This window comes from Anabrus simplex, chromosome 1 (genome assembly GCF_040414725.1).
Source record: "Anabrus simplex isolate iqAnaSimp1 chromosome 1, ASM4041472v1, whole genome shotgun sequence".
Lineage (NCBI taxonomy): Eukaryota > Metazoa > Arthropoda > Insecta > Orthoptera > Tettigoniidae > Anabrus > Anabrus simplex.
In genome coordinates this window covers 590068280-590093610 of record NC_090265.1, presented here as the reverse complement: position 1 = coordinate 590093610, position 25331 = coordinate 590068280, and the positions used below count along the sequence as shown (strand labels likewise).

The 25331-nt window shown below is 38.8% G+C and overlaps 1 protein-coding gene across 2 annotated transcripts in view; it reads left to right on the top strand.

The window, feature by feature from the left end:
• The window catches only part of LOC136857167 (lysophospholipase-like protein 1), a 65787-nt gene that overhangs the window by 491 nt on the left and 39965 nt on the right, over nucleotides 1–25331 (top strand). Inside the window, exons 2-3 of one of the 2 annotated variants that reach the window (XM_067135599.2) lie at nucleotides 1836–1960; nucleotides 21824–21968. In XM_067135599.2, coding sequence (XP_066991700.1) covers nucleotides 1836–1960; nucleotides 21824–21968 — 270 coding nt within the window. The remainder of the gene's footprint in view (nucleotides 1–1835; nucleotides 1961–21823; nucleotides 21969–25331) is intronic. The other variant, XM_067135600.2, reaches the window with a different exon arrangement.

The window sequence follows — 25331 nt, the reverse complement described above, 5'->3', positions numbered from 1 at the left end:
CGACCTCGGTTATGTTCAAGATTCGTATTGGCAACCTTTGAAACACAAACTCTGGATCGTTGTGCGACATCTGGCGTACACTTTACGTATTAGTACTGTTGTTGTTTACACAGCAAAGCCAAACTATATAATTCATGCCAGGAACAAGATTCGAATTGAGAAATGTTATATAATGTGTGTGTGTGACAAAGTTGTTGGCTTGAGATAATAAAGTTTTAGAAAATTCATATCGATCGATCATATCGATTCAATTCAGATTTCTATTTCCATTCAGTTGGCAGTATTACCGGAACCGGGAGAGCTCCCTCCTTACTCCTCACCCCTGTACAAAAATCTATCACAAAAAAGTGTGCGAGTAATAAGTAGGACCTCAGGTTAAGTATTTTTAGGGAAACCAACTGTCCGGCATGCCGGACATGTCCTCCTTTTTTAATGCTTGTCCTCCATCCGGCAGGCATTTATTATTTGCTATTAAATGTCTGCCAACGGCCGTAGCCGTGTTGAAACACCGGATCCCGTGAGATCCCCGAAGTTAAGCAACATTGGGCGTGGTCAGGAGTTGGATGGTAAGGAACTGGCCACCCTACCGCACGTAAACTCCAGCTCAGGAACACCTCTGCGGAGGTTCGGACCTGCCTTCGGGCAGAATAACCCTTACCTTACCTTATTAAATGTCTGGCTTTTTGTATATTGTGTTCTTAGTTGTTCAGTTTCCTATTGTTTTCTCTGTTGCAAAGTTATTTTTGTTGAACTTCCTCTCAGTCCTTATTCTGAAAACCACTGTCATTTACGCACTTGATTTTGCGCATGCACTCTGATTTTGTCAGCAACGAAATCTTGGAATGCAATCGCAAGTTGAACCAATCCATTCAATTCATGTTCTCCCTCCCTACCCTACCTTTCAGTTGAACTAAGACGGGTATTCACCAAATTAAGCTCTTATAATAGGATGGAAAATAAACGTATACCTCTTGAAGTCAAACAGTTTCTGAAATCCCTCACTGTAAATGGCTTTGAAAGGAAATGCATTGCATTTGTAGAACATGTTGGCTTTTATGAAATGTGCATTTACTATCTCTTAAAATGGAGTTACCCTATCTATGATGGAAGAATTTAAGGGTTTCCAATGCATGAAGCTTCATAGTATGAAAGATGTTCTTCTTTGTCTCGAGTATTTGTAATCTAAAGGTGTAGAGATAGACAATTCAAAACTTTTTGACCAACCTTGCAATGTTCGGAATTACACTAGGAGTTCTGAAATTGATAAACATACAATATTAGATAAGCAGTGGTGTGAGTTTTTCATTTGTAGCTCTGACAATGAAACATTTAGTAAGCTGCTAAAAATTTGTTATGTCCATCCACATTGTGCGAAATACATATCTATGATTATTAAAATTTGTCAGTTTTATTTCACTATTCCAGTTGTAGTGCTACCTTTGAATGATTGTTTTCATTGATTAATACACAGTGGTCCAAAGAAAGAAACTGTTTGCTGACCGAGTCAGTTAAGTGTATTTTAATAGTGAAGTGCAATTTTAAAAAACATACCATGTGGAGGTTTTACAGTTATTTATTACAAGAAAACAGTTCATCTTTACTGTCAAAAGTATCAGCAAAAATATAGCTACAATTTTAGCATTATCATCAACATAACAATAATAATGTATGCAATACTATACTTAATATTTAAAAATTAAAATCCTACTTGTCCTCCATATTTATGAAAATTTTTAAGATTCTGTCCTCCATTTGAAAATTTAGAGTTGCTCACCCTAAGTATTATAATTCATTTAATTCCTTTCAGTGACATAATACAGTAACTGTTATTTCAGGGTTCACAGGAACTCGTTTTAAGGAGTGGATAAAATCACTGCTGACGAAGGATATGAGCTTTCCTCAATTGAAAGTACTGATACCAACTGCACCAATAAGACCGTATTCAGCTCTTGGAGGACTAGTAAGATATTTTTATTAAACATATTTAAGGTGTTGCTTATTTAAGGAATATGATAGTGAGCTGTAACCACCTCTCTCAAAGCAATTTCTCAGTACCGATGTTGGTTGTTCTTCAAATATTGTACAGTGCTATTATTTATTACTTTTTTATTAATACAACTTCCCTCATGTGGAGGCTGCCACAAAGACAAAGTATATCGACTACACAGTATTTTGTCTTCTAAGTTACTGTTGAGTTTGCTAGTGTGCCAGATAGAAATAACCACCACAAGGCTCAGGAATAAATTTGCAATGAATTTGGGATATGGCATGATGTATCATTATCCCAGCTAATACATGTAAGATTTTTTAAATGAAAATTCGTGTCCTGGTAGGCTAGTTTGGATTCCACAAAAAATTTAAGGTTCTATGGTATTGACAGCCATGTAAATCTACAAGTTTGCTTTCAAAAAAGAATTGTGGCAGTATGATCCATTAAATAGTGCTTATCAACAATAATATGCATATTCAATATGTTTTAGAGAATGCAAGTTAAATTCAAACCTGAACATAAATTCTGATTTATTTATTGTATCGTGGTGTGGGTAACTGTAGTCACGTCCTAGTTCATGGACCATGGGCAACGGCTGAGTGGTCCTGAGAGTCGGCATACCAGTTGCTATGAAATGGGAGTGGGCCTCTTGGACATATTCTGAGTCACGGCCCTCCTTGTGCTCAGACGACTAGGACTATACAATCCTCTGGTGGTCCCTAACCCACTAGAGGAGAGATCCTCACTTGGACTATGTGTAAGTAAGAGTAGCATCCTGCTTTACAGGCGAGGGACTCCTTGGAAACAGCTTGGCAAACAAAACGGAATTCGATAGGTGGCTGTCAATAATAATGGGGCTTATGCAAGGAAGAAAGGAAGTCGAACTGGCTGAGCCAGCAAAGAGGATGCATCTGGCTGTGTTAGGAGTTAATGATATTTGAGTAAGGGGAGATATCGAGGAAGAGATAGGAGATTATAAAGTGTACTTGACGGATGTTAAAAACGGAAGGATAGAGTGTGGGGTAGGACTGTTCATCAGGAATACTATTGCACACAATGTAGCCTAGTTTCTGTTAAGCAGGTGAATGAGCGAATAATATACGTATGTAGGTTTGGCACTTGGAGGAATTAGAATAAGAGTTGTGTCAGTGTACTCATCACATGAGGTTACAAAGAAGGGTGAAGTTGACAAGTTTATGAAACATTGAGTGACATTGTAGTTGGGGTCAACAGCAGGGTAGTGCTAATGGGCGATTCCAATGCAAGAGTTGGAAATTGAACTGAAAAATACAAAAAGGTGAGTGGTAAATGTGGGGAAAATATGGAAGGTAATAATAATAATAATAATTATTATAATGAGCAAAAACCTTGTAAGTAGTGTAAATAACATTCTACAGCAGTATATAGAAGAATCCAGTAGCATAGAGGAAACAAACGCCCTCGTTTATTGTGCAGCAGTAACTGTGGTTAGGCTGAACAACCAAAATCTAATACCCATTTCCAGAAGCTCTTGTAAGAATGCAGATTCAAAATATATTCCACCATGGCAACGTCAATTACAAAGTGATATCCAAGAGCTAAGAAAAACCATTGGTCAACTTTCTGCATACCTCTGTAACAGAACTAAAATGAAAACTAAGAGAAACTTGAGGAATGTGTTCAGGAAAATCAACACCCACACAAATGAACCCAAGCACAGAGAAAAGGTCAAAGAATACATTGACACCCAAAAACAAAAGTTGTGTGCAAAAGCGGCAAGGCTCAGGAGCTACAAAGAGTCTCGAGCTAGGAAAATGCAAAACAACCTTTTCTCCAAGAATGAGGGCCAATTCTACATAACGCTCAAGTAAAATAAGGCAGAATAACCTCCAAGTATGCAGGACATGGAAGACTTTTGGAAACGTATTTGATGTACCAACACAGTCCACAATACAAACAAAACATGGATTATGGAAGAGAAAAACAACAATGGTTATTCAGAAATGAGTTTTGATACCACAGAAGAAACCCATGTGAGTAATGCTGCCAGAAGAACTCAAAGTTGGAAAGCACCAGGTACAGACAAATTACGCAATTTTTGGTATAAACATTTCACTTGCGTCCACAAGAAAATAGCTCAACAATTCACTTATCTCATGCAACATCCTCAAGAGTGTCCTGAATTTCTTACATCAGGAATTACATACCTCCTACTTAAGGAAGGTGGAAATGCTAAAGATCCATCAGCTTACAGGCCAATCACTTGTCTACAAATGATCTACAAACTTTTTACATCCATACTCACAGAAGAAATGTATAAACATATCAGCAACCGTAACATTCTGACTGAGGAGCAGAAAGGATGCAAAAAGTCATCACTAGGGTGCAAAGAACAGATAATCATAGACTTTGTTGTAACACAACAGACAATGCATTCACAAAGGAACCTGTACACAGTGTATATAGATTATAAGAAAGCATTTGACTCAGTTCCCCACTCATGGTTAAAAGAAGTACTTGATTTGTACAAGATTAGTCCTGCCATAATTCATTTTCTTGAAGTTACTATGAACAATTGGAAGACAGTGCTCTGCACGAAGACAGAAAATAAATGTATCATGTCCGACACACTTAAAATTGAACATAGTATATTTCAAGGAGATTCATTAAGTCCTCTGTGGTTTTGCATTGCAATGAATCCCCTATCCAATCTTCTAAAAGCTACTGGTTTTGGATTTGATATTAAATATAATAATAGGAAACACAAAATATCTCATTTGTTTTATATGAATGATCTGAAAGTGTATGCCCACAACGAAACACAAATGAACGCCCTGCTGAATATAATAGACTTTTACTCAACTGATGTGGGAATGACGTTGGGAGTAAAGAAATGTAAGCTGCTAACAATTGAACGTGGTCGGTACACAAACTCTTAACCATATGAGCTCCATACCGGATCTTTAATTGAGGGAATGACACAGAGACATACAAGTACCTTGGATTTGCTCAGAATGCAACTCTGGAGCACAAGAAAATCAAACAGGAACTCATTGATAAATATACATCGAGGTTGCATCAGATTTTGCGCAGCTACCTAAATGCCAAGAACAAAATTAAAGCAATAAACACGTACGCTATTCCAACTCTTGTTTATTCATTTGGAATTCTGAAATGGTCTGCTACAGAAATAGACAGCATACAAAGAAAAACGAGAACTTTGCTCACCACCTATAGATTACATCATCCAAATTCATGCATGGAAAGGGTCACTCTCCCACGAAAATCAGGAGGCCGAGGAGTACTGGATCTTCAAGTTATGCTCCTGAATCAGATAAAGAACCTACGGAGATACTTCCATAAAAAGCAAGAAAACAGCCTTCTCCATAAAGCTGTAGTACTTGCTGACAAGTACACTGTTCTGTATCCATACAATGCCTCTGACCCACATACAAATCACCAAGTATCCCTGTAGGAGAAAGAAAGGACATGGCGAGAGAAAACCCTCCACGGAAAATACTACAGTAATCTAAACCAACAGAGCATAGACAAGAATGCGTCATGTATGTGGTTACAAAGTGGGTGCTTATTTGGGGAGATAGAGGGATTTGCAGTTGCTATACAATACCAAGTAGTAGCTACAAACAATTACAAAAAGTACATCATCAAAGACACCAGCATACTCTCCGACAAATGCAGACAATGCTCCATTCATCGCGGGACCATCGACCATATCACTGCAGGATGCCCAGTACTTGCCCCCCCGTAGAATACACGAGACGGCACCATCATGTCTCGGGAATCATACACCAGGCACTTGCTCAGGAAAAACAATTAATTCAGGAGCGTATCCTTTATTACAAGTACCATCCAACACCACTCCTGGAGAATGAGTCGATTAAGCTTTATTGGGACACTGCTGTAGTGACAGACAAAACAGTCAACCATAACAGACCAGACATCATACTGGTAAACAAGAAAACTGGGACAACTTTCATTACTGACATCGCTATCCCCAATGACACCAACATTGACAGGAATTACCGTGAAAAAATCTCTAAGTACAAAGAACTTGCAAAAGAGATCAAGAGGATCTGGAAGATGAAACTGGTACGGATAGTCCCTGTGATTCTGTCAGTCAACGGTCTCATTCCACACACACTTCACAAGAGTCTGCGAGAACTGGGTCTTCCACCGAACATCTACAAAATTATGCAACATTCTGTCCTCCTGTCAACATGCAACATTGTGCGATCGTTCCTCCCGCAAGAATGAAGATCCCGTGATCTATAGTTTTGTATATACCTGTACATCAATGTTTGTATTATAATGTGTAAATACTTTAATTATTGTTAGGCACTTGGTGCATCCCATCCCCCATTACTACCCATATTTCCTGTGGAGAAGTGTATGAATATTAATAATAATAATAATAATAATAATAATAATAATAATAATAATAATAATAATAATAATACAAGAAAGATGCACTCAAGTGAGCATTTGTACATTAGTTATTCCTTGCTATGTTCAGTTATTGATCTTAATGTATTTTTGCACTTTGTTACACAACTCTTCTTGGACAGCATACAACTGCAGTATTTGTCGGATTTGTAGTATCTTATGTTTACACAGATTTTATGGTGAAAACCCTGTATGACCAGTCGGGTAGTCGCATGTCTTTGCTCTTGGCACTCTCTGGTCCAGGTCCTCTCTACTATAGCAGAAGTGCTGTAGAATTCCAGCTCTATCTTTTCCTTTTATCTGTTTCTGATATTTACAAGCTCTTGGTATGGTCTTGTGGACAGTAGAAGCTAATAGAAATGGGAAGCATTTGCTGGACTTATGTGCTAGTAGGGATCAGCAGTTACAAATACTGTACATTCTTCAAGCATAAGGCTATTCACTGCTACACATGGGAGGGTAGGGGTTATATATCCATAATAGACTACATCATAACCGACTTTGAATTCAGGGAATCTGTTAGGAATGTGTGTGTATTCTGGGGATTTTTTGTGATACAGACCAACGTCCGATCTGTAGCAAACTAAGTATCTCCAGGCCAAGGAGAGAGAAAGCAAAATCTATCTGCAACCGAATAAGGGTAGAAAATAATTTTTTTTTGCTAGAGGCTTTACGTCGCACCGACACAGATAGGTCTTATGGCGACGATGGGATAGGAAAGGCTTAGGAGTTGGAAGGAAGCGGCCGTGGCCTTAATTAAGGTACAGCCCCAGCATTTGCCTGGTGTGAAATGGGAAACCACGGAAAACCATTTTCAGGGCTGCCGATAGTGGGATTCGAACCTACTATCTCCCGGATGCAAGCTCACAGCCGCGCGCCTCTATGCGCACGGCCAACTTGCCCGGTAGAAAATCATTAGAAGTGCAAGAATATGATTACTAAAATGTTCCAAACAGTGGTCAGTAAACAGGTTCAGGATATACACTAGTGGCCAAAAGTTAAGCATAAGTTACGAGTAAGCAGGGCAGTGGGAAATAGACCGCAAATCGCAAGACATATGCACCTACCAACCTTACGTGTTCGCTCTGTATAGGAAAGGAGTATTCCCTGCTTTAACTAGCGGCATGACAGCAAGGTAAACACAGCCAGTGCCTGCGCCCCATATTCCCTCAGTCATGTTTGCCCTGTTATAGTGTATGGAACGTAGCCTCATGGTGAACATGACAACATAATGGCACAACAATGCCAGTTGGACCCGTTTTGCAAGGTAGAATACTCGGCCGCCTGGAAGCACGCCAGACACAGAATGAAGTTGCCGTATCCTTGAATGTGCCATGAAGTGTCATTTCCAGGCTTTGGAGATGATTTCAAGGCACAGAAGATGTTAGTCGTAGGCCAGTACCAGTTTGACCAAGGGTAACCACCCACCGCAGGACCGATATCTGGCCTTAACCACCCAACAAAATTGGAGTGCACCTGCAAGACAATTGTCGGCGGAGCTTGCAGCCGTCTCAGGGATTGCTGTACTGCTCACTCCAGCACATGTGGAGCCGTCAACATCAAAACTGGACCATGAATGAATGGAGGTATGTGCTCTTCACAGATGAACCCCTTTTCAGTTTGAAGAAAGATTCCCGTCGCACATTAATCTGGGGAGAATCGGGTAGCCAATACAACCACAGTAACATCGTGGAACGTGACCAGTATGGTGGTGGTGGTGGTGGTGTCATGTGTGGGGCAGCATCATGTTGACAGGCCGTATGGACCTGCACATCTTCATGGGTGGTCCGAGGAACACTGTTAATGCTCGGAGATACAGGGATGAGGTACTGAGACCACATGTGTGATTGGTCCAGACTTCCACTTAATGAACGATAATGCCCGACCGCACTATGCTGCTCTGGTGGATGAATTTCTGGCTGGGGAAGACATTCTTCGCATGGACTGGCCAGCGAGGTCTGCGGATCTGAACCCTATAGGACATGCCTGGGATGCATTGGAGAGGTGAACTGCATCCCATCAGCCTCCACCAATGACCCTCCAAGTCCTTCGCATTGCCCTTTCAGAGGAATGGGACTGACTGCTACAAGAGCTCTTGGACCATCTGATAGAAAGCATGCCACATCGCTGCAAAGCATGTGTGGCCGTTAGGGGTAACCATACACCCTATCAACGGCATCTTTTGTTGTGGAAGACATTGCCAAGTTTTGTTAGTTGTTGTCAAAGGTGTACCTTAGCTATCAGAACCTTTCTGACACTGTTTGTTTGGACAAGTTGTGTGACATATGGTGTGTGATTCAGCTTCCGTTTGTTCAGCAATCCGCCTGACATGTATGGCCTCGTTTAGTGATTATGCTTAAATTTTGGACATTAGTGTAGAAAGAGAATAGGTGGCATACAGGGATGATGTAGTAGAAACAGCAATAATAATAATGTTATTTGCTTTACGTCCTACTAACTACTTTTACAGTTTTCGGAGACGCCGAGGTGCCAGATAGTTCCGCAGGAGTTCTTTTTACTATTATTACTATTATTGATTTATTATTTTCTCTAGATCTACAGTAAGAGTACCTATTTGATCCTTTACAGAGAAAATAACAATGTCCAGCCTAAGCCAATATTCACATTCTATGTATTAAAAAAACAAACCATTTCACACTCTATGTGCTGTACAGAAAAAGAAAAGAAAATAATGTACGGAATGAACAGAAAATGAATAGAACAATATTTCTATTGTTTTCCAGAATATGCAATTTAAGCTGTATTATGAATGTCACAGACCTTCGAGTCCCTGCTGAGTAAACACGCAAACCTTTGCACATTCCATTCCTCCTACATTTCCTCTACTTGACTCCCTCTGAGTTGCTGATTCCATACTTCCGTTGCACACACATTCTACTACAACGTACTCTGCACACGATGCAAATTTATCACTGCACTACTTATCTGTTCCTGCTCGTCTTATTCAACGATTCTTAATCTAATTTAAATAATCATATACAACCAACTTTGCTTACCGATCTACCATTAATTAATGGATCACTTACCAATACCATTTAAACTGTGCTAACTCTCTTATCATCCATCCATCATCACCTTTCATACTTAACACTTCAATTCCAGTCCTCCATCTAAACTTCACTACCTTTCTTATCATCCATCTATCGAACTCCACAAACCATACACATACAGACACCATCACTTGAATAAATACCATCTAAACTTCGTTACCTCTCCTCATTTCCATCCATCATCTAAACTTCGCTACCTCTCTTATCATCCATCTATCGAACTCTACAATTCATCCATCTTATACCTAAAGACACTTGAATAAATACCATACCATTACAATACACTTAAAATCACCTTGTCACCTCGTTACCTCTCTTATCCTTCGTCCATATATACAGACACCATCACTTTAATAAATACCATCTAAACTTCACTACCTCTCTTATCATCGATACCATTTAAACTTTGCTACCTCTCTTATCATCCATCCCTCTTAACACTGCCAATCCAATCGTCATATCATCACTTGAATAAATACCATACAATTAATCTATCCATCTTTTACCTAAAGACACCATCACTTCAATAACAATTATACTACACATCCTCCATCTATCGAATTCCACAAACCATCCATCTTATTACAGGCCACATTTACTTCAACAATTAGAATACACATACAGACACCATCACTTGAATAATACCATCTAAACTTCGTTACCTCTCCTCATTTCCATCCATCATCTAAACTTCGCTACCTCTCTTATCATCCATCTATCGAACTCCACAATTCATCCATCTTATTCCTAAAGACGCTTGAATAAATACCATACAATTACAATATACTTAAAAACACCTTGTCACCTCGTTACCTCTCTTATCTTTCATCCATATAAACAGACACCATCATTTGAATAAATACCATCTAAACTTCGCTACCTCTCTTATCATCGATACCGTTTAAACTTCGTTACCTCTCTTATCCCCTCATCATCACCTTCCATTCTTAAAACTTCAAATCCAGTCGTCATATCATCACTTGAATAAATACCATACAATTAATCCATCCATCTTTTACCTAAAGACACCATCACTTCAATTACAATTATACTACACATACAGGCACCATTACTTGAGTAAATACACACATACAAACACCATCATAAACTACGCTTCCTCTCTTATCATCCATCCATAGGCAAACTATGTTACTTACTACTGTTACTTGACTTTTTACTTCTCGTAATTATTCCTTCCATTTTTCCTTTTTTGTCCCATAGCTCCTTCAAACTCAAGCTTCTCCCTTTAATCACGGCACTTCTTACTTCTGCTTCCTCTCTCAAACCATTATTCTCGCTCCGATTCTGTCCACTTGTCTTCCCCTGTGATTCTTTTTCCATCATCTCTTCCTGCATCCTGCTTTCTTCCCTCGCGCAGACCTCCGACACTAGTTCGTCCATTAATTTTTTGACTACTTCCATCCTCCTTGCATTTCCTTTTTCTTCAGCTCTTTTCATGATCTCTTCCCAGGAACTCCATCTACTCAGTGTTCCTCCCTTTACAGTATGTACATCAGCCCTGGTAGTTTCTTCTTGCCTCGAACTCTCAGCCCTGCTTTTTTCTTCTTGCCTGACATCCTTCCTGGTAGTTTCTTCTTGCCTCAAGCTCTCAGCCCTGTTTTTTTCTTCTTGCCGCAAACTCTTTTGCCTCGAGCTCTCAGCCCTGCTAGTTTTTTCTTGCCTCAAACTCTCATCCATTAATTTCAGTTTCGATATTGTCCACTTTCGGGTCCAATTCCTGTCGCTCACCACAAGTATCTGACCATTAATATACGCTTTCAATCCCTGAATTTTTGCTTTCACAAAATGTTTCTTGAGAATTTTAAAATTCCTACTCTCTTCTCTTCCGAAATCTCTCTTAACTCTAATGTTCTCACACTGTAGATTACCAGCGTTCCTTATCACTATATCTGCCATCAATGAAGATAGCAGCGACACTTTTATGGGCCTGTGCCCTCTCACCTTGCCAACTCTCTCCACATTGTCTATATCTACCTCACTGAAATTTATTTTCATTTTTTTTTGTATGACATCTACCACTTTGTAAATAATGTCCACTTTAGATTCTGCCTTATCTTCCTCCACCCCATAAATAAATATGGATTTCTTCTTACGCTCCTGTCTGCAGACTTCAATTTCTTTCTTCAGGTTTACCATCTCTTCTTCCATATTTTTTATTTTCTCTCTTAGTGACACCAGTTCTTTCTTGCTGCCTTCTATCATCATCTTCGTATTTTTCATATAATCCTGGATCCACTGTCTCGTCTTTTCTTGCTCCTGTACTTGTTCTTGAAGCATCTTCTTTAATTGCTCAAACGGACATACCTCCTGTATTACTTCTTTTACTACTTTCCTCATAGCCTCTACGTCTACCCAATTCATCGTATCTATCTCCTTGCCGACCGCTTGACCTTACCGCTTCCCCACTCCTACTCCACTCCACTCAGCAGGCACACGCCACACAATACATCCGTCCTCTTTACTGGCTTAAGCTAGACTGGGGAGTTCTTTTTACGTGCTAGTAAATCTACCGACCCGAGGCTGACGTATTTGAGCACCTTCAAATACCACCGGACTGAACCATGATCGAACCTGCCAAGTTGGTGTCAGAAGGCCAGCGCCTCAACCGTCTGGGCCACTCAGCCCAGTCAGTAGAAACAACAAGGGAATGCGTAGGAGTAACTGTGTATAAAGATGGGATAAAAGCAAACATCTTGGTGGAATGATAAAAGTGAGAGCAGCTTATAAACATAAAAAGAAGGCATATCAGAAATTACTCCAAGCAAGGACTGATACAAAAATTGTATGTAGAGAAAAGAAATAGAGTGAAACAAATAGTTGTTGAATCCAAGAAGTCGTGGGCAGATTTTGGTAATAACCTGGAAATGCTAGGTCAAGTAGCAGGGGAACATTTCTAGACAGCAATAAAGAATCTTAGTAAGGGAGGGGAAACAGGAAATAAATAGTGTTTTGGGTAAATTAGGTGAGTCACTGGAGAGGTGGAAGGAATATTTTGAAAATCTTCTCAATGTAAAAGAAAATCTTCCCGGTGACGTTGCGAACAACCAAGCTCATGGGAAGGAGGACAATGATGTTGATGAAATTACGCTTGTGTAAGTGGAAAGGATGGTAAATAAACTCCATTGTCATAAAGCAGCAGGGATAGATTAAATTAGACCTGAAATGGTGAAGTATAGTGGGAAGGCAGGGATGAAATAACTTCATAGATTAATACGATTAGCAAGGAGTGTTAGTAAGGTACCTTTAGATTGAACAAAAGCAGTAATTGCACCTATCTTCAAGCAAGGGAACACTAAAGATTGCAACAACTATCGAGATATCTCATTGATCAGTATATCAGGCAAGTTGTTCACTAGCATCATGGAAGGGAGGGTGCAATCAGTGGTTCAGAGGAAGTTGGTTGAAAACCAGTGTGGTTCAAGACCACAGAGGGGCTGTCAGGATCAGATTTTCAGTACGCGCCAGGTAATTGAAAAATGCTACGAGAGGAATAGACAGTTATATTTGTTTCTCAGATCTAGAGAATGCATACAACAGAATACCGAGGGAAAAGATGTTCTCCGTACTGGGGGACTATGGAATTAAGGGTAGAATTTTAAAATCAATCAAGTTCTTGGTTTAAGATACTGAAGCTGTTATATAAGGCTGTAATCTTTCACCTTTGTTGTTCATAGTTTACATGGATCATTTGCTGAAAGGTAGTAAGTGGCAGGGAGGGATTCAGTTAGGTGAAAATGTAGTAAGCAGTCTGGAATATGCTAACGACTTGGTCTTAATGGCAACTTCTGCTGAAAGTGTGCAATCTGATATCTTGGAACTTGAAAATAGGTGCATTGAGTGTGGTGGTGTTGTTTAAGTCATCAGTCCATAGACTGGTTTGATGCAGCCCTCCATGTCACCATATCCTGTGCTAACATTTTCATTTCTATATAACTGGTGCATCCTACGTCTGCTCTAATCTGCTTGTCATATTCATATCTTGATCTACCCCTTCGTTCTTACTGCCTACAATTCTCTCTATGAAAATTAGTCTTTCTAAAACAAAATTTATATCAGTAGGTAAGAAATCCAAGGGAATCGAATGTCAGATTGGGGTTACAAAGCTGGAACAGGTACGTATTTTGGATGTGTGTTCTCCCAAGATGGTAGTATAGTAAGTGAGATTGAATGAAGGTGCAGTAAAGCTAATGCAGTGAGCTCACATTTGTGATCAACAGTATTCTGTAAGAAGGAAGTCAGCTCCCATACAAAACTATCTTTACATCAGTCTGTTTTCAGACCAACTGTACTTTCATAAGCTAGAAGTAACAGACATGAAAGTAGCGAGAATGATTGCTGGTAGAGAAGTATGTGGGTACAATCTCAGGAAGGTACTTGGAATGTGGAAATAAAGTATAATTTAGGAATGAACTCGATGGATGAAGTTGTACGCATAAACTGGCTTTGGTTGTGGGGTCTTTTGTGGTGAATGTAGGAGGATAGGTTACCTAGGAGAATAATGGACTCTGCTATGAAGGGTAAGAAGAGTAGAGGAAGACCAAGACGACAATGGTTAGAATCAGTTTGTAGCAATTTAAAGATAAGAGATGTAGAAATAAATTAGACCAAAGAACCAGTTACAAATAGAGGATTGTGGTGGTGATTGGTAAACTCTCAGATGCTTGCAGACTGAACGCTAAAAGGCATAACAGTCTCTAATGAAGTTGTATGTACGGATGCTTATTTATTTGCTTATTAATGTATGGCATCTCGAGAGTGTCTGAGGACATGTTCGGCTCATTGATGCAAGTCTTTCTATTGGACGCCCATGGACGACCTGCACATCTAGGTGTAAGATGAGGATGAGGGTATAAATTTACTAAAAGCCCCACAAGAGAAATAACATTGAAGTGAAAGGTAAATTATACTGATCTTACCTTTGATTGCTTGTAGGGAAGAAATTGTTGTGAGATGTATTAATTAAGAATGCTAGGGACCCGCCTGTCTGCCTTTAATCTAATGAAGCATGCATCAGTCCGTCTGGTGGCCTTGATCATTACGGTGTCAAGTTTGTGTGGTCTGACACCATGGTTAGCTGGTTCCAGTACCGTGCTAAAAAAATGTTCACCATCAGAATGTTTGTTGGCAGGGCAGGGGAGAGGGTGGTCTACAATTCCTATTCATTAAATTGCGTGCTAAAAGCCTACATTCAATTCCAAACCTCTCTGTAGTGTTCATATGGAGTGAGGGCATGTTGCATTGTTGATGGTGATTCGTCATTCAGCTGGGGACATTAAGCCTTGAGCCAACCCCTTTGTGCTATTTGACAGGAACAGGCTATGTTCTGGCACTGGGTTTAACCGTCTCCCTTTCTACCCTATCATATGTCACGTCATTCATTTCATCCCATGATTCCTCTGATGAGACTGACCTCAAGAAGGTTATCCAGTTGTATAAAAACTCACTACATACCCAACCCCATTGATTATTATTAATAGTTGGCATTATATCACTTTACAAATCAATAAATAAACAATTATGAGCTACAGTAATAATTATTAATTAATGCCTATGGTTCACCTTTTTCAATACTTTATTATATATATGCAGTATTATTGAATTACATTACTAAACTAGGGACTAGTTTCAGCCTTGGCTGGCCATCTTCAGCCTTAATGTAATACGTCTAATAACTAAATGAATGTAAAAACACAATTGACAGGAAAACTAATGTACAAACACAATTAACATTAAAGCCTGGGATGAACTAAGTTAAATGTAAAATCTGAAAAATAAGTTAGGCCCTAAATTCTTAGCATCTGGAGTATGCTCATCATCCAGACTCTTTCTTGTATTGATATTCATAGTATTGTTAGTTCCATCACTGTTAATCATTACAATTTCAATCGCAAAACAGGAACTGGTAAATGTTGATTCTGTAGTCAGATCATCAATCACCAAATCTACTTGAGTGGTGTTAGCAGTATGCAAGCCACTGGATGCCACTGTAAATAACCACCAGCTGATGCAGAACTGCTAGATGGTGTTTCCACATCAACCAACATAAATAAAATGAAATGTTCCCATAGTGCTTGTTAAAATCATGCTGAAATGCTGTTGGACATTACCTCTCATTGCGGCATGTGGTGTGTGGCCTATTGTTGTGTGCCTCATACTAATACTAACGGTTGTGAGATTCAAAGGAAAAGGAAGGGGCGGGGTAAAGAGAGAGGGGGTGGGGAAAGGGGAGAGGTCAGGGAGAGGGGGTGGAGGGGAAGGGGGGAATTAAGGTGGGACCGAAGGATATGGCTGCTGAGGAAAGGTGCTGTGAATATTATGAAAAACTGAATTATGACTTGTTGGTTTGATGTTTCTAAATGGGAATTAGAAGGTCAAATAGGATATTTGGCTTTTCTGAAATGTCATTAAGATTATAATTCAGATTAAAATATTGATCTATATGTATGAAGCAGCTTTCAGTAATGTTAAGGAGGGGTCCTTTGTTGATGATTGTGAGGATTTCCATATCTTGTTTTATGTCTGTGAATTTGTGATTATAGTCATGCATATGCTGTCCTACAGCTGAAAATTGATTGTACTTCAGGGCATTGACGTGTTCCGAGTAACTTATATTAAAATTCCATCGGTCTGTCCGACGTAAGATGAACTACAACTGTTGCAAATAATCATGTATACTCCTGATTTTGAGAAATTATTGAACTTGTTTATGGATGTGGCATTATATAAGACTTATGGATTCCTATTTTTGGTTTTGGAAACTACTTTTACATCGTGCTTTTTAAAGATGTTGGTAACTTTGTAAATTTGTTCGTTGAATGTAAAGATAGAAAGGCAGGAGTTGTTTACCTTGCACCGACACAGATAGGTCTATGGCAACAATGAGATAGGAATGGGCTAGGAGTGGGAGGGAAGCGACAGTGGCCTTAATTAATGTACAGCAATATTCCTGGTGTGAAAATGGGAAGCCACAGAAAACCACCTTCAGGGCTGTCAGCAGCGTGGTTTCAACTCTGCTATCTCCTGAATGCAAGGTGTTAAGCTACGTGACCCACACTGTGCAGCCACTTGCTCGATGAATATAATTTAGCTTAGTACATATTGAGTATGCTTCTTATTTGTTATAAGTAGTGATGGGCATTCTGAGACTAGCACAGGCACTGTTTCTTTCGAGAAATTTCGAGAGAACTCGAGACGTTGTTCCTGCATTGTATGGCAAGCAGTGCGTCGTAGGCCTATAGGGAGACAGAGCTGAATGTTGTTTGTACTGAGTATGCTAATAGCCAACTACGGGCGTTCTCCATTCTGTAAATGTGTGTCAACAAGCGATTAGGGTGCTCATTTCTTTAATTTCTACCAAGGTCTATTTTGACGCAGTATAACACAATTATAAAGGATACGCATTCTGGTATTTTACGCAGCAGTAAGTAGACAAATGAGTAGGCTAAGTACAGAAATTGATGGCTATTGTGGATGTACATCGTCATCGGACCCCGCATTCAATATCCATATAACCAGTGCTTGTGTTTATCAATATTTTGGTGACAAAGGAAATAATTCCTTAAAATGTTATAGAGTATTTGCATCATAATTACATACCTTGGTATAAGATGGTGCAGTGTGTAATTGCCTAATTGCATGCAATAACTTTAAGACGATGTCTGAAATACAACGTAAGTCATGGATGTAGGTTATTTTGAAGAGATGCCACATAGCGTAGCCATCTGTGTTGTTTATTCAAAAGAAGTAAAATACTTCAGCAGAAATATTTCTGGGATGATCCAGCATTAAAAACACATAATATCACTGAAGGGGAATCATCACAGAGAACACCTCCGGCCTGGCCTGCATCGCAACAAGCTATCCTGTCGACAACAATAATGTGGTATCTAGGTAGGTCTACATCCTATCTACAGTTATTTACAAATTATGCAGGGTTATTCAGCTAAGATGTCCGCTTCAAATAAGTCTGGAATAGTTTAAGATACTGACATTCTGTTTACACTTTCATTAATGGTATTAAGAGGTTCATAGTTGAACATGGCAGTACTTTTCCAGGCTTTTGACAAAATTTATTGGCACACACATCTTTGTATGAGAACTGCTGCTGATATACTATTAAGCTTACTCTCGTAGTTACTGAGTCATCACACAGGGGAATTGGTCTCGAGAGCCTTGCCCATCATTACCCCATCGAAAGAATTGGACCAAACTCAGGCATTTTAAATTACACGTTCCACTCATCCATAATGGTGGTAGCATATGCAGCAAGGCACATCTTTCCCCGTCTTTAGTTGGTATAATGCACGCCTCTAGTATCCAGGTAGGTGTACCTCCTGTCTACAGTTATCCACAAATTATGCAGGGTTATTCAGTTAAGATGTCCACTTCAAATAAGTCGTGTACAGTTTAAGTTACTGACATCCTGCTTCCACTTTCATTAATGGTATTAAGGAGTTCATAGTTGAACATGCAGTACTTTTCCAGGCTTTTGACAAAATTCATCAGCATACGTTTCCATATGAGAATGTTATTTCATGCAATAACTTCTTATGATATACTATCAAGCTTACACTTGTAGTTACCAGGACGTCGCACAGATCGCAGCAAAGGAGAATCGGTCTCGAGATTTGTGACGTCAGTCAAGAGCAAGAGCATTGACCATCACTAGTTATAGGCATTATATCATTGTCATCATCATAATCTTTTAGCATTTATCTTGCTTTGAGACAGGTCTACTACTTTGGCTTTATATCACCATTTGGCACGATCATGGGCCTGGTTGGGGTGTAGGCTTGTCATGTGATCGTTCTGCAGGGTATGAAGCCAGCATTGCATCATTCTTCCTACTGATGTTTGCAGCGCAAAAGCCCTCTTGCCACATTTGATTCCTCTGGTTGAAGTGTGTAACCATACTAGAACAGGCGGTTTCCCCTCATCTTCTCTACGATTGGAGCCACTCCACATTGCCTGTGTACTTCATCATTTGCCACATTTTCAAGAAATGTCAGGACAGATATTCACCGTAGCGTCCTTGTTTCCATCATTCCTCCACTTCCTAGGTAACTATCCAGCATTCAGCACATAGAGGGTGACTGATTTAAGCTGGTCTGAAAATTTTTTATCTCATAGGACTTCAGTCATAGTCCACCATTGAATTCAAGCATTGCCTATGCAGTTGGTTACTACTGGCTGACAGGTCCCATCTCCAGCAATTGTTGAACCGAGGTGTTCTTGATGTTAATAGTTCCTCTTTCTGTTAAGTCTGTGATAAGGTGTTCCATTTTCTTTAAGTTCAGCCAAAGGCCAAACTCATTGAGGTGGCTTTTCCACATTTGTACTTGTAGCTGAAGCTCCCCCTTGCTTTCAGTGGCCACCAATCATCATCATACAGTATAGCTCAGGCTACTGGTTTCTGGAGATCATCACTAATGGTGTCCATAAATATGATGGAAGGTAGAGGTGAGAGCACCGATCCCTGATGGACTCTAATGTAGATTGGGAACTCACTTGATAAGCCAGCAGCTGAATGCACACAGCTTTTGGGAGCTTGATGAAAGAGTTTCACCTATCCCATTATTCTCTCTGGCACCATGCTTTTGTAGGGCGCACCAAATGTGCTCATATGGCACATGACCATAAATCTTTTCAAGATCCAGGAAGGCAAAGTATGAAAGCTTTGATTTTTTTGTGCTGTTTTTCCATTAGACTCACTCACTCCGTAGGCTTCTTTTTTTTTTTGCTAGTTGTTTTACGTCGCACCGACACAGATAGGTCGTACGGCGACGATGGGACAGGAAAGGGTGAGGAGTGGGAAGGAAGCGGCTGTGGCCTTAATTAAGGTACAGCCCCTGGTGTGAAAATGGGAAACCACGGGAAACCACGGAAAACCATTTTCAGGGCTGCCGACAGTGGGGTTCAAACCTACTATCTCCCGAATACTGGATACTGGCCACACTTAAGCGACTGCAGCTATCGAGCTCAGTCCGTAGGCTTCTGAGGGACGTGAAGTTCCTGTGCCGATCTCACAATCCTCATCCGTCCTTTTCAGTACCTTGTTGATCTCCTTCTTCCAGGTGGTTTACGAGAAGAGGTGAACAGTTAACTGAGCCAGCATGCATATATTATCAGGCGCGAAGTCACAACATAATTTAATGAATATGAAGTCCAAAACTGTGTAGAATTCGAAGACGAGTCGCTTGATTGAAGTGAATTGCTAGCTCCTGAAGATCAGCGCAACACACTCAATGTCCGGCACTGTGCTTTCAAATGCTGACGGAACTTGGCGAATAGCTTGATGATCCAGTCCGTAATTGTTTCGGTTGCGAATGTGTGTGTGTGTATATATATATAAAAAATACAATTCAATATAATTGAAGTATGTAACTAGGATCTCGTAAACATTTGGAGACAGTGCCGAACTTTGTGTGTGTTGTGCTACTATTCAGAAGATCGCGCCTTAGTACATATAAGTGACTGACCTTCTACTTCTTCCAGATTTTACGATTTAAAATCGCACAGTGCCAATTCCCATTATCTTATTTTGCCTCTTCAACTGTTTTTGTGAAAGACTCATTCTTTAATTTCTTGTTTACCTATGCATTGTTTTTGCATTTTATTCGGCTGATGATGACCCAGATCAGGGTCGAAACCAGTACCGCTTCCACTTATAATTAAATAGAAATGTAACACTACATTTCTTATTTATTTGTATTGAATAGGTTGAACTATGTTATTTGTTATTTCAATTTAATTGTGATACAGTTCAATACGGAACATCATGAAATGTTTATATTTAAATGCCTCATAGAACCACTTCTTTTTCTTACACCATTTAGTATCACTTTCATTGCTACTGCTGTCATGATTTGTTTCACATTATTCCACATTCATTCACAAACTTCACCATTTGTTTCATCAATGTCTTCTATAGGATCTTCTCCCAGAATATCAAATCTGTTTGTAATTTCCACATTATACTTCAATCTTTCATCCTCCTGCTTCAGTTTCTCAGTGTCAACTTTGTATCTTTCCTCAGTCTGTGATTTAGAAGAGGTTTTCAATTTAATTTTAACAGAAGCATATTGTGATCATATTGTGATCAGATCCTATCTCAGTTCCTCTGTAAGCTCTGATATCAGATATGGAGCTTCTATGCCTGCTATCAATTAGTACGTGACCTATCTGATTGGCAGTCTTACCATCACACGAATACCATCCTTATGTATTTGTTCATGTGGGAAGGTGGTTCTCCGCACATTCATGTTTGTGGATGTAGCAAAATTGATTAGTCTAATGACATTATCATTGCTTTCGTCGTGCAGACTTTCCCTCCCTATTCCCTATGGGAATCAACATCTATATTATATTACAGAAATTTCTTCCTTTCCAATTTTTGCATTGAAATCACACAAAATCATTTTGACATCATGTTTGGGTAATTTATTCCACAGTTCTAACAAATCCTCATATAAGGAGTCTTTAACGTGATCATCCTTGTTGTTTGTGGGGGCATGGCAGTTCACCAATGATATGTTAAACCATTTAGAATGTACCCTCAAATAGCATAGTCTTTTATTCACATGTTCAAAGGACAGCACTGACGATACTAGTGAATTTTGGACACAAAATGCAGTACCAAATTCGTGGGGTCCATTTTATTTACTACTCTTAAAAAGTGTATACTTCTCCATGTCCTGTATACCATTACCTAATAATTTAGCCTCTTCAATTGCAGCAATTCCCACTCTATACTTCTCCAACTGTTAACTGAGGATTTTGAAGGATCCTGCCCATCCACCCTCCTAGGAAATTATGTACAGTATTTGTTCTAGCTTTGTATCCCCTATCTGACACTCAGTTTTCTTGAATTTTGGACCCATTGTGGAACCCATTGGCACCTGCCAAATATTCATTGAATGGTTCCACAATGGTCAGCTTATGCACACTCTGCATTTATGCTGGCAGTCAACAGTCCAGCAGAACAAATTTGACCTACCCCATTGTAGCTCAGTGGTAAGAACATCTGCTGTAAAATCAGCTGTGGGCTCGGATCCCTCTGGTGTCTGGTTGACCATTTTTGTTCTGTACTTATTATCTCTTCAGTATATACTATCAGTACTGAACATGACCTAATAAGTTGACATTTTATTTGGGAAAATCACATACATTCATCAAAATAATTTTTATGCAGGTTTATATTGTACAGTAGAAGATTGAATTATTTATCCACAGAAATTAATAAAAATGCATTGTGCTGTTATTTTTTGTCACATTATTATTCTAAGACTGCACATTTCAGCGGAGTCATGCTTGGTTCAACAGGCCGAAAGTCTCTCTTGATGCTCCTGAGGATTTAACCACCATTGATTCTATGGCACAAGAATTATCAGTCCTTGTTAATAAGGAAGTAGAGCAAGGCATCCCTCTGAACCGCATTATCGTAGGTGAGTTGTGCAAGTTTTGTTTTGGGCTATTTATCATTAATAGAGGCAAAATATCTTCCAGTTCAAATATTAATTTTTCAGAGTGAATTATTTTTGAGTAAGGTCCAGGTGTTACTGATAATATTGTGATAATCATAAATATTCAGAAAATTTAATTCTACAGATCCAACTGTATACAATACTTTATATCAAAAAGGTATATAAGATGTTATTGTTCTCAATAGTCTTAAACCATTTTTTAATTATTTTTTTCAATAGGTTCATTGAGAAATTTATGTCATGATTGTTTTACAAATAGCCATGTTATTAGATCATAGGCAGAGTGCTGGTGTCGTGTTCCCAAGATTGTTAGTTTAAACCTAGACAGAGCAGTCAGATTGTTGGAGGAAAAAATTTGCAGCCCTCCATATTGTACTAAACTGCTTGTTTTGAACTCAAGTTGTACACTGAATGAGCACCTGGCAAAATTGGTCAGAAATGCTCTAGTTAGAGTTCTTAGTTTTGCTAGCCTACTTATTGGCAGTGGAAACAGAACCTTCAAACTATTGTTGCTGCTAGCATCAGTGGTGTATGCTGGAATTAAATAAAACCTGGGCTACCACTAGACTTAGGTTACCTCTTTTCGATGGTTGGTTTAGTGAACATCAAGCCTTCAGCGTTTTGAGCTGCAGCCAGTAGCCAACGGAGAAGCCTGCTGTGTTGTCAAGGCTGCTTTACAGCTTTGCTACTGCCAATGCTCAACCCCTGATCAGTGGAGATGGTAGCCTAAGGTTTAGCGAATGGAAGTCCAGCTTTGTGGCTAAATGGATAGAACGTTTGCCTTTGGTCCGATGGCCCCAGTACAGTTTCCAGAATCAACCCCTCATACTGTTAATTCCCCTGGATTGGAGACTGGGTGTTTATGACATCTTTGCCATTAATTATATCCCCATTAGGTCTATTATTATTATTATTATTATTATTATTATTATTATTATTATTATTTTGTTGTTTTCTCTTCCGCTCCTTCCAAATATTCTTTCATCCTTTCACTATGCTGTTTCCTTCTGTCCTCGGAGCACTTCGCACCAGGCTTCTTGTTCAATCTTCCTTGGAAACCTTCGATACTTACTACCGTCTCTCTAAAAATTTCTCTGTCCATAATTTCTTCTTCTCTTATATTATTTCTTTCTAAATCTTTCTTTACCTCTTGAATCCAGCTAGTTGTTGCCTCTTTGTTTCTGTTATCTTTTCTATGTTCCTGTATATTTCATCATTAGATCTTAATTTCCATACTTCTGTTGTTTTCACAGGGCCTAAGATTTTTCTTATGATTCTCCTTTCTAGTCTTCAAGATTATCTAATCTGTAGTTTACTACCAGGCAATTACTTTCCGTATAAGCATTCCAGTTTCAACACTGTAGTGTAGTGCCTTATTTTAAGATTTTTAGACAGACACTTTTTGTTATAAAAATTCTTTGTGATACCATATGCTCTTTCCATCTTGTGTACCCTTTCTCCTACTGCAGATTTGTTTAAACCATTTTCTTGAATTATTTCTCCCAAATATTTGAATTTTGTTACTCTTTCCACTGGACCAGTATTTGTTGCCAAAAATTTTGGAGCATTCTTGATGTCTGTAATAAATTTTGTTTTTTTTCTATGGAGATTCTCAAACCTGTCTTGTTGGCTATTTCTTTCAAGAGACTGATTTGTGTTGTTGCGCTTGTTAGGTTTTCTGACAATATAGCAAAATCGTCTGCAAATGCTAGGCAATTTATTTCAATACCTTTGTGTTTTCTCCCCAAAGTTACTGGCAACATGTTATGCTCTTTAAGCTTTACATTCCAAATTCTTAAAATTTTCTCTAGAACACAGTTGAATAGAAGGGATGACAAGGTTTTGATATCTCACCCATAAATTTTACCTTTGAAATTGTGTCAGTAAGGGTTTCACGAATTAGGTTTGCCAATTTAGTTTTCATTCCAAATTCATGAATTGTTTTATCTATGGTTTCTCTATCAACTGAGTCAGAGGCCTTTCTAAAATCTACAAAAGTCACAACAATGTCTTTTGAATTCAATATCCTATGGTGAATTATGGATTTTAAGTTAAATTTTTGTTCTAAACAAGATCTACCTTTCCAAAATCCAGCTTGATACTCACCCAGTTGCTTGTCAAGTGATGTTTCTACTCTATTCAAGCAATATTTTTGAGAATACGTTGTATGCAATTTGCAGAAGAGAGATGCCTCTATAGTTATCAACCTTTTGTTTGTCCCTTTTTTTATGCATTGGATGTATTAGAACCACTTTCCATTCTTCTGGAATCCTCTCTGTTCTCCAAATATCTTCAAAGATTAACTGCAGCTCTTCAATTATTTTGACTGAGACCATTTCAGAAGTTCAGCTGTTATAGAGTCTTCTCCACTAGCTTTATTATTTTTCAGATTGATAATTACTTCTGTAATTTCTTCAGCAGTGGGTGGTGTATCTTCTTCCAGATTTTCAGTTGTTTGAGAGAATTCCAACTTATGGTTGGGTTCAGGGCAGTTTAAAAGTTGATCAAAGTGTTTCGTAAGTACTGAATTTCACAATTCTCAGCATTGCTTAGGCCAAGTCTACCATTTGCATCTTTGAAGCATGTGCTAGGCGTCTGATACCCCTTTAATTGACTCTTAAAAGTCTAGTAGAAGTTTTGAGAGTTATTTTTAACAAAACTGTCTTGCAGGTCAATAAGTTGTGATTTTTTGAAAGTTTTTTTAACTCCCCTTATTATTCTAGCAGTGTCTTCCCTTTGCTGTTTGAATTGGTCATAGTGCTCAGTCTTTCCAGAAGATTTAAATTTTTTCCATTGTTTTATTCTCTCTTGTAACGCATCTTCACATATTTGATTCAACCAAGGTTTCTTTTTAGGTTTGACTAGCCCAGATGTTTTCTGGGCTGCATTGGTTATTTCTTTAGATAAATCTTGCCACTTCCCATGATGAGATACTTTTATTTCCTCCTGAAATATTTCCAATGTTTCTTATGTAATTTGAAGTCTATTTGTGTTATATTTGTTTACTCTTTCCCCTCTTCTGTGATTTCTCTTGGGTAAGAATTTTAGTTTGATTTTAGACAAGTAGTGATTGGTATAAAATTCTCTTCTTCTTACTACCTTGACATTCATAATTTCTTTCATGTTTCTTATGGATATAGCTAAATGATCCAGTTGAAATTCACCTACTAATGGATTTGGAGAAATCCATGCTTTAGCTTTCCTTGGCAATTTCTTGAAGAAAGTTGACGTTAACTTCAGCTGAAAATTTTTACAGATAGTACCTAATTAATCTCATTCCATTGATGTTTGTTCTTTGGTGTGCGGCATATTCTCCCACTGTTG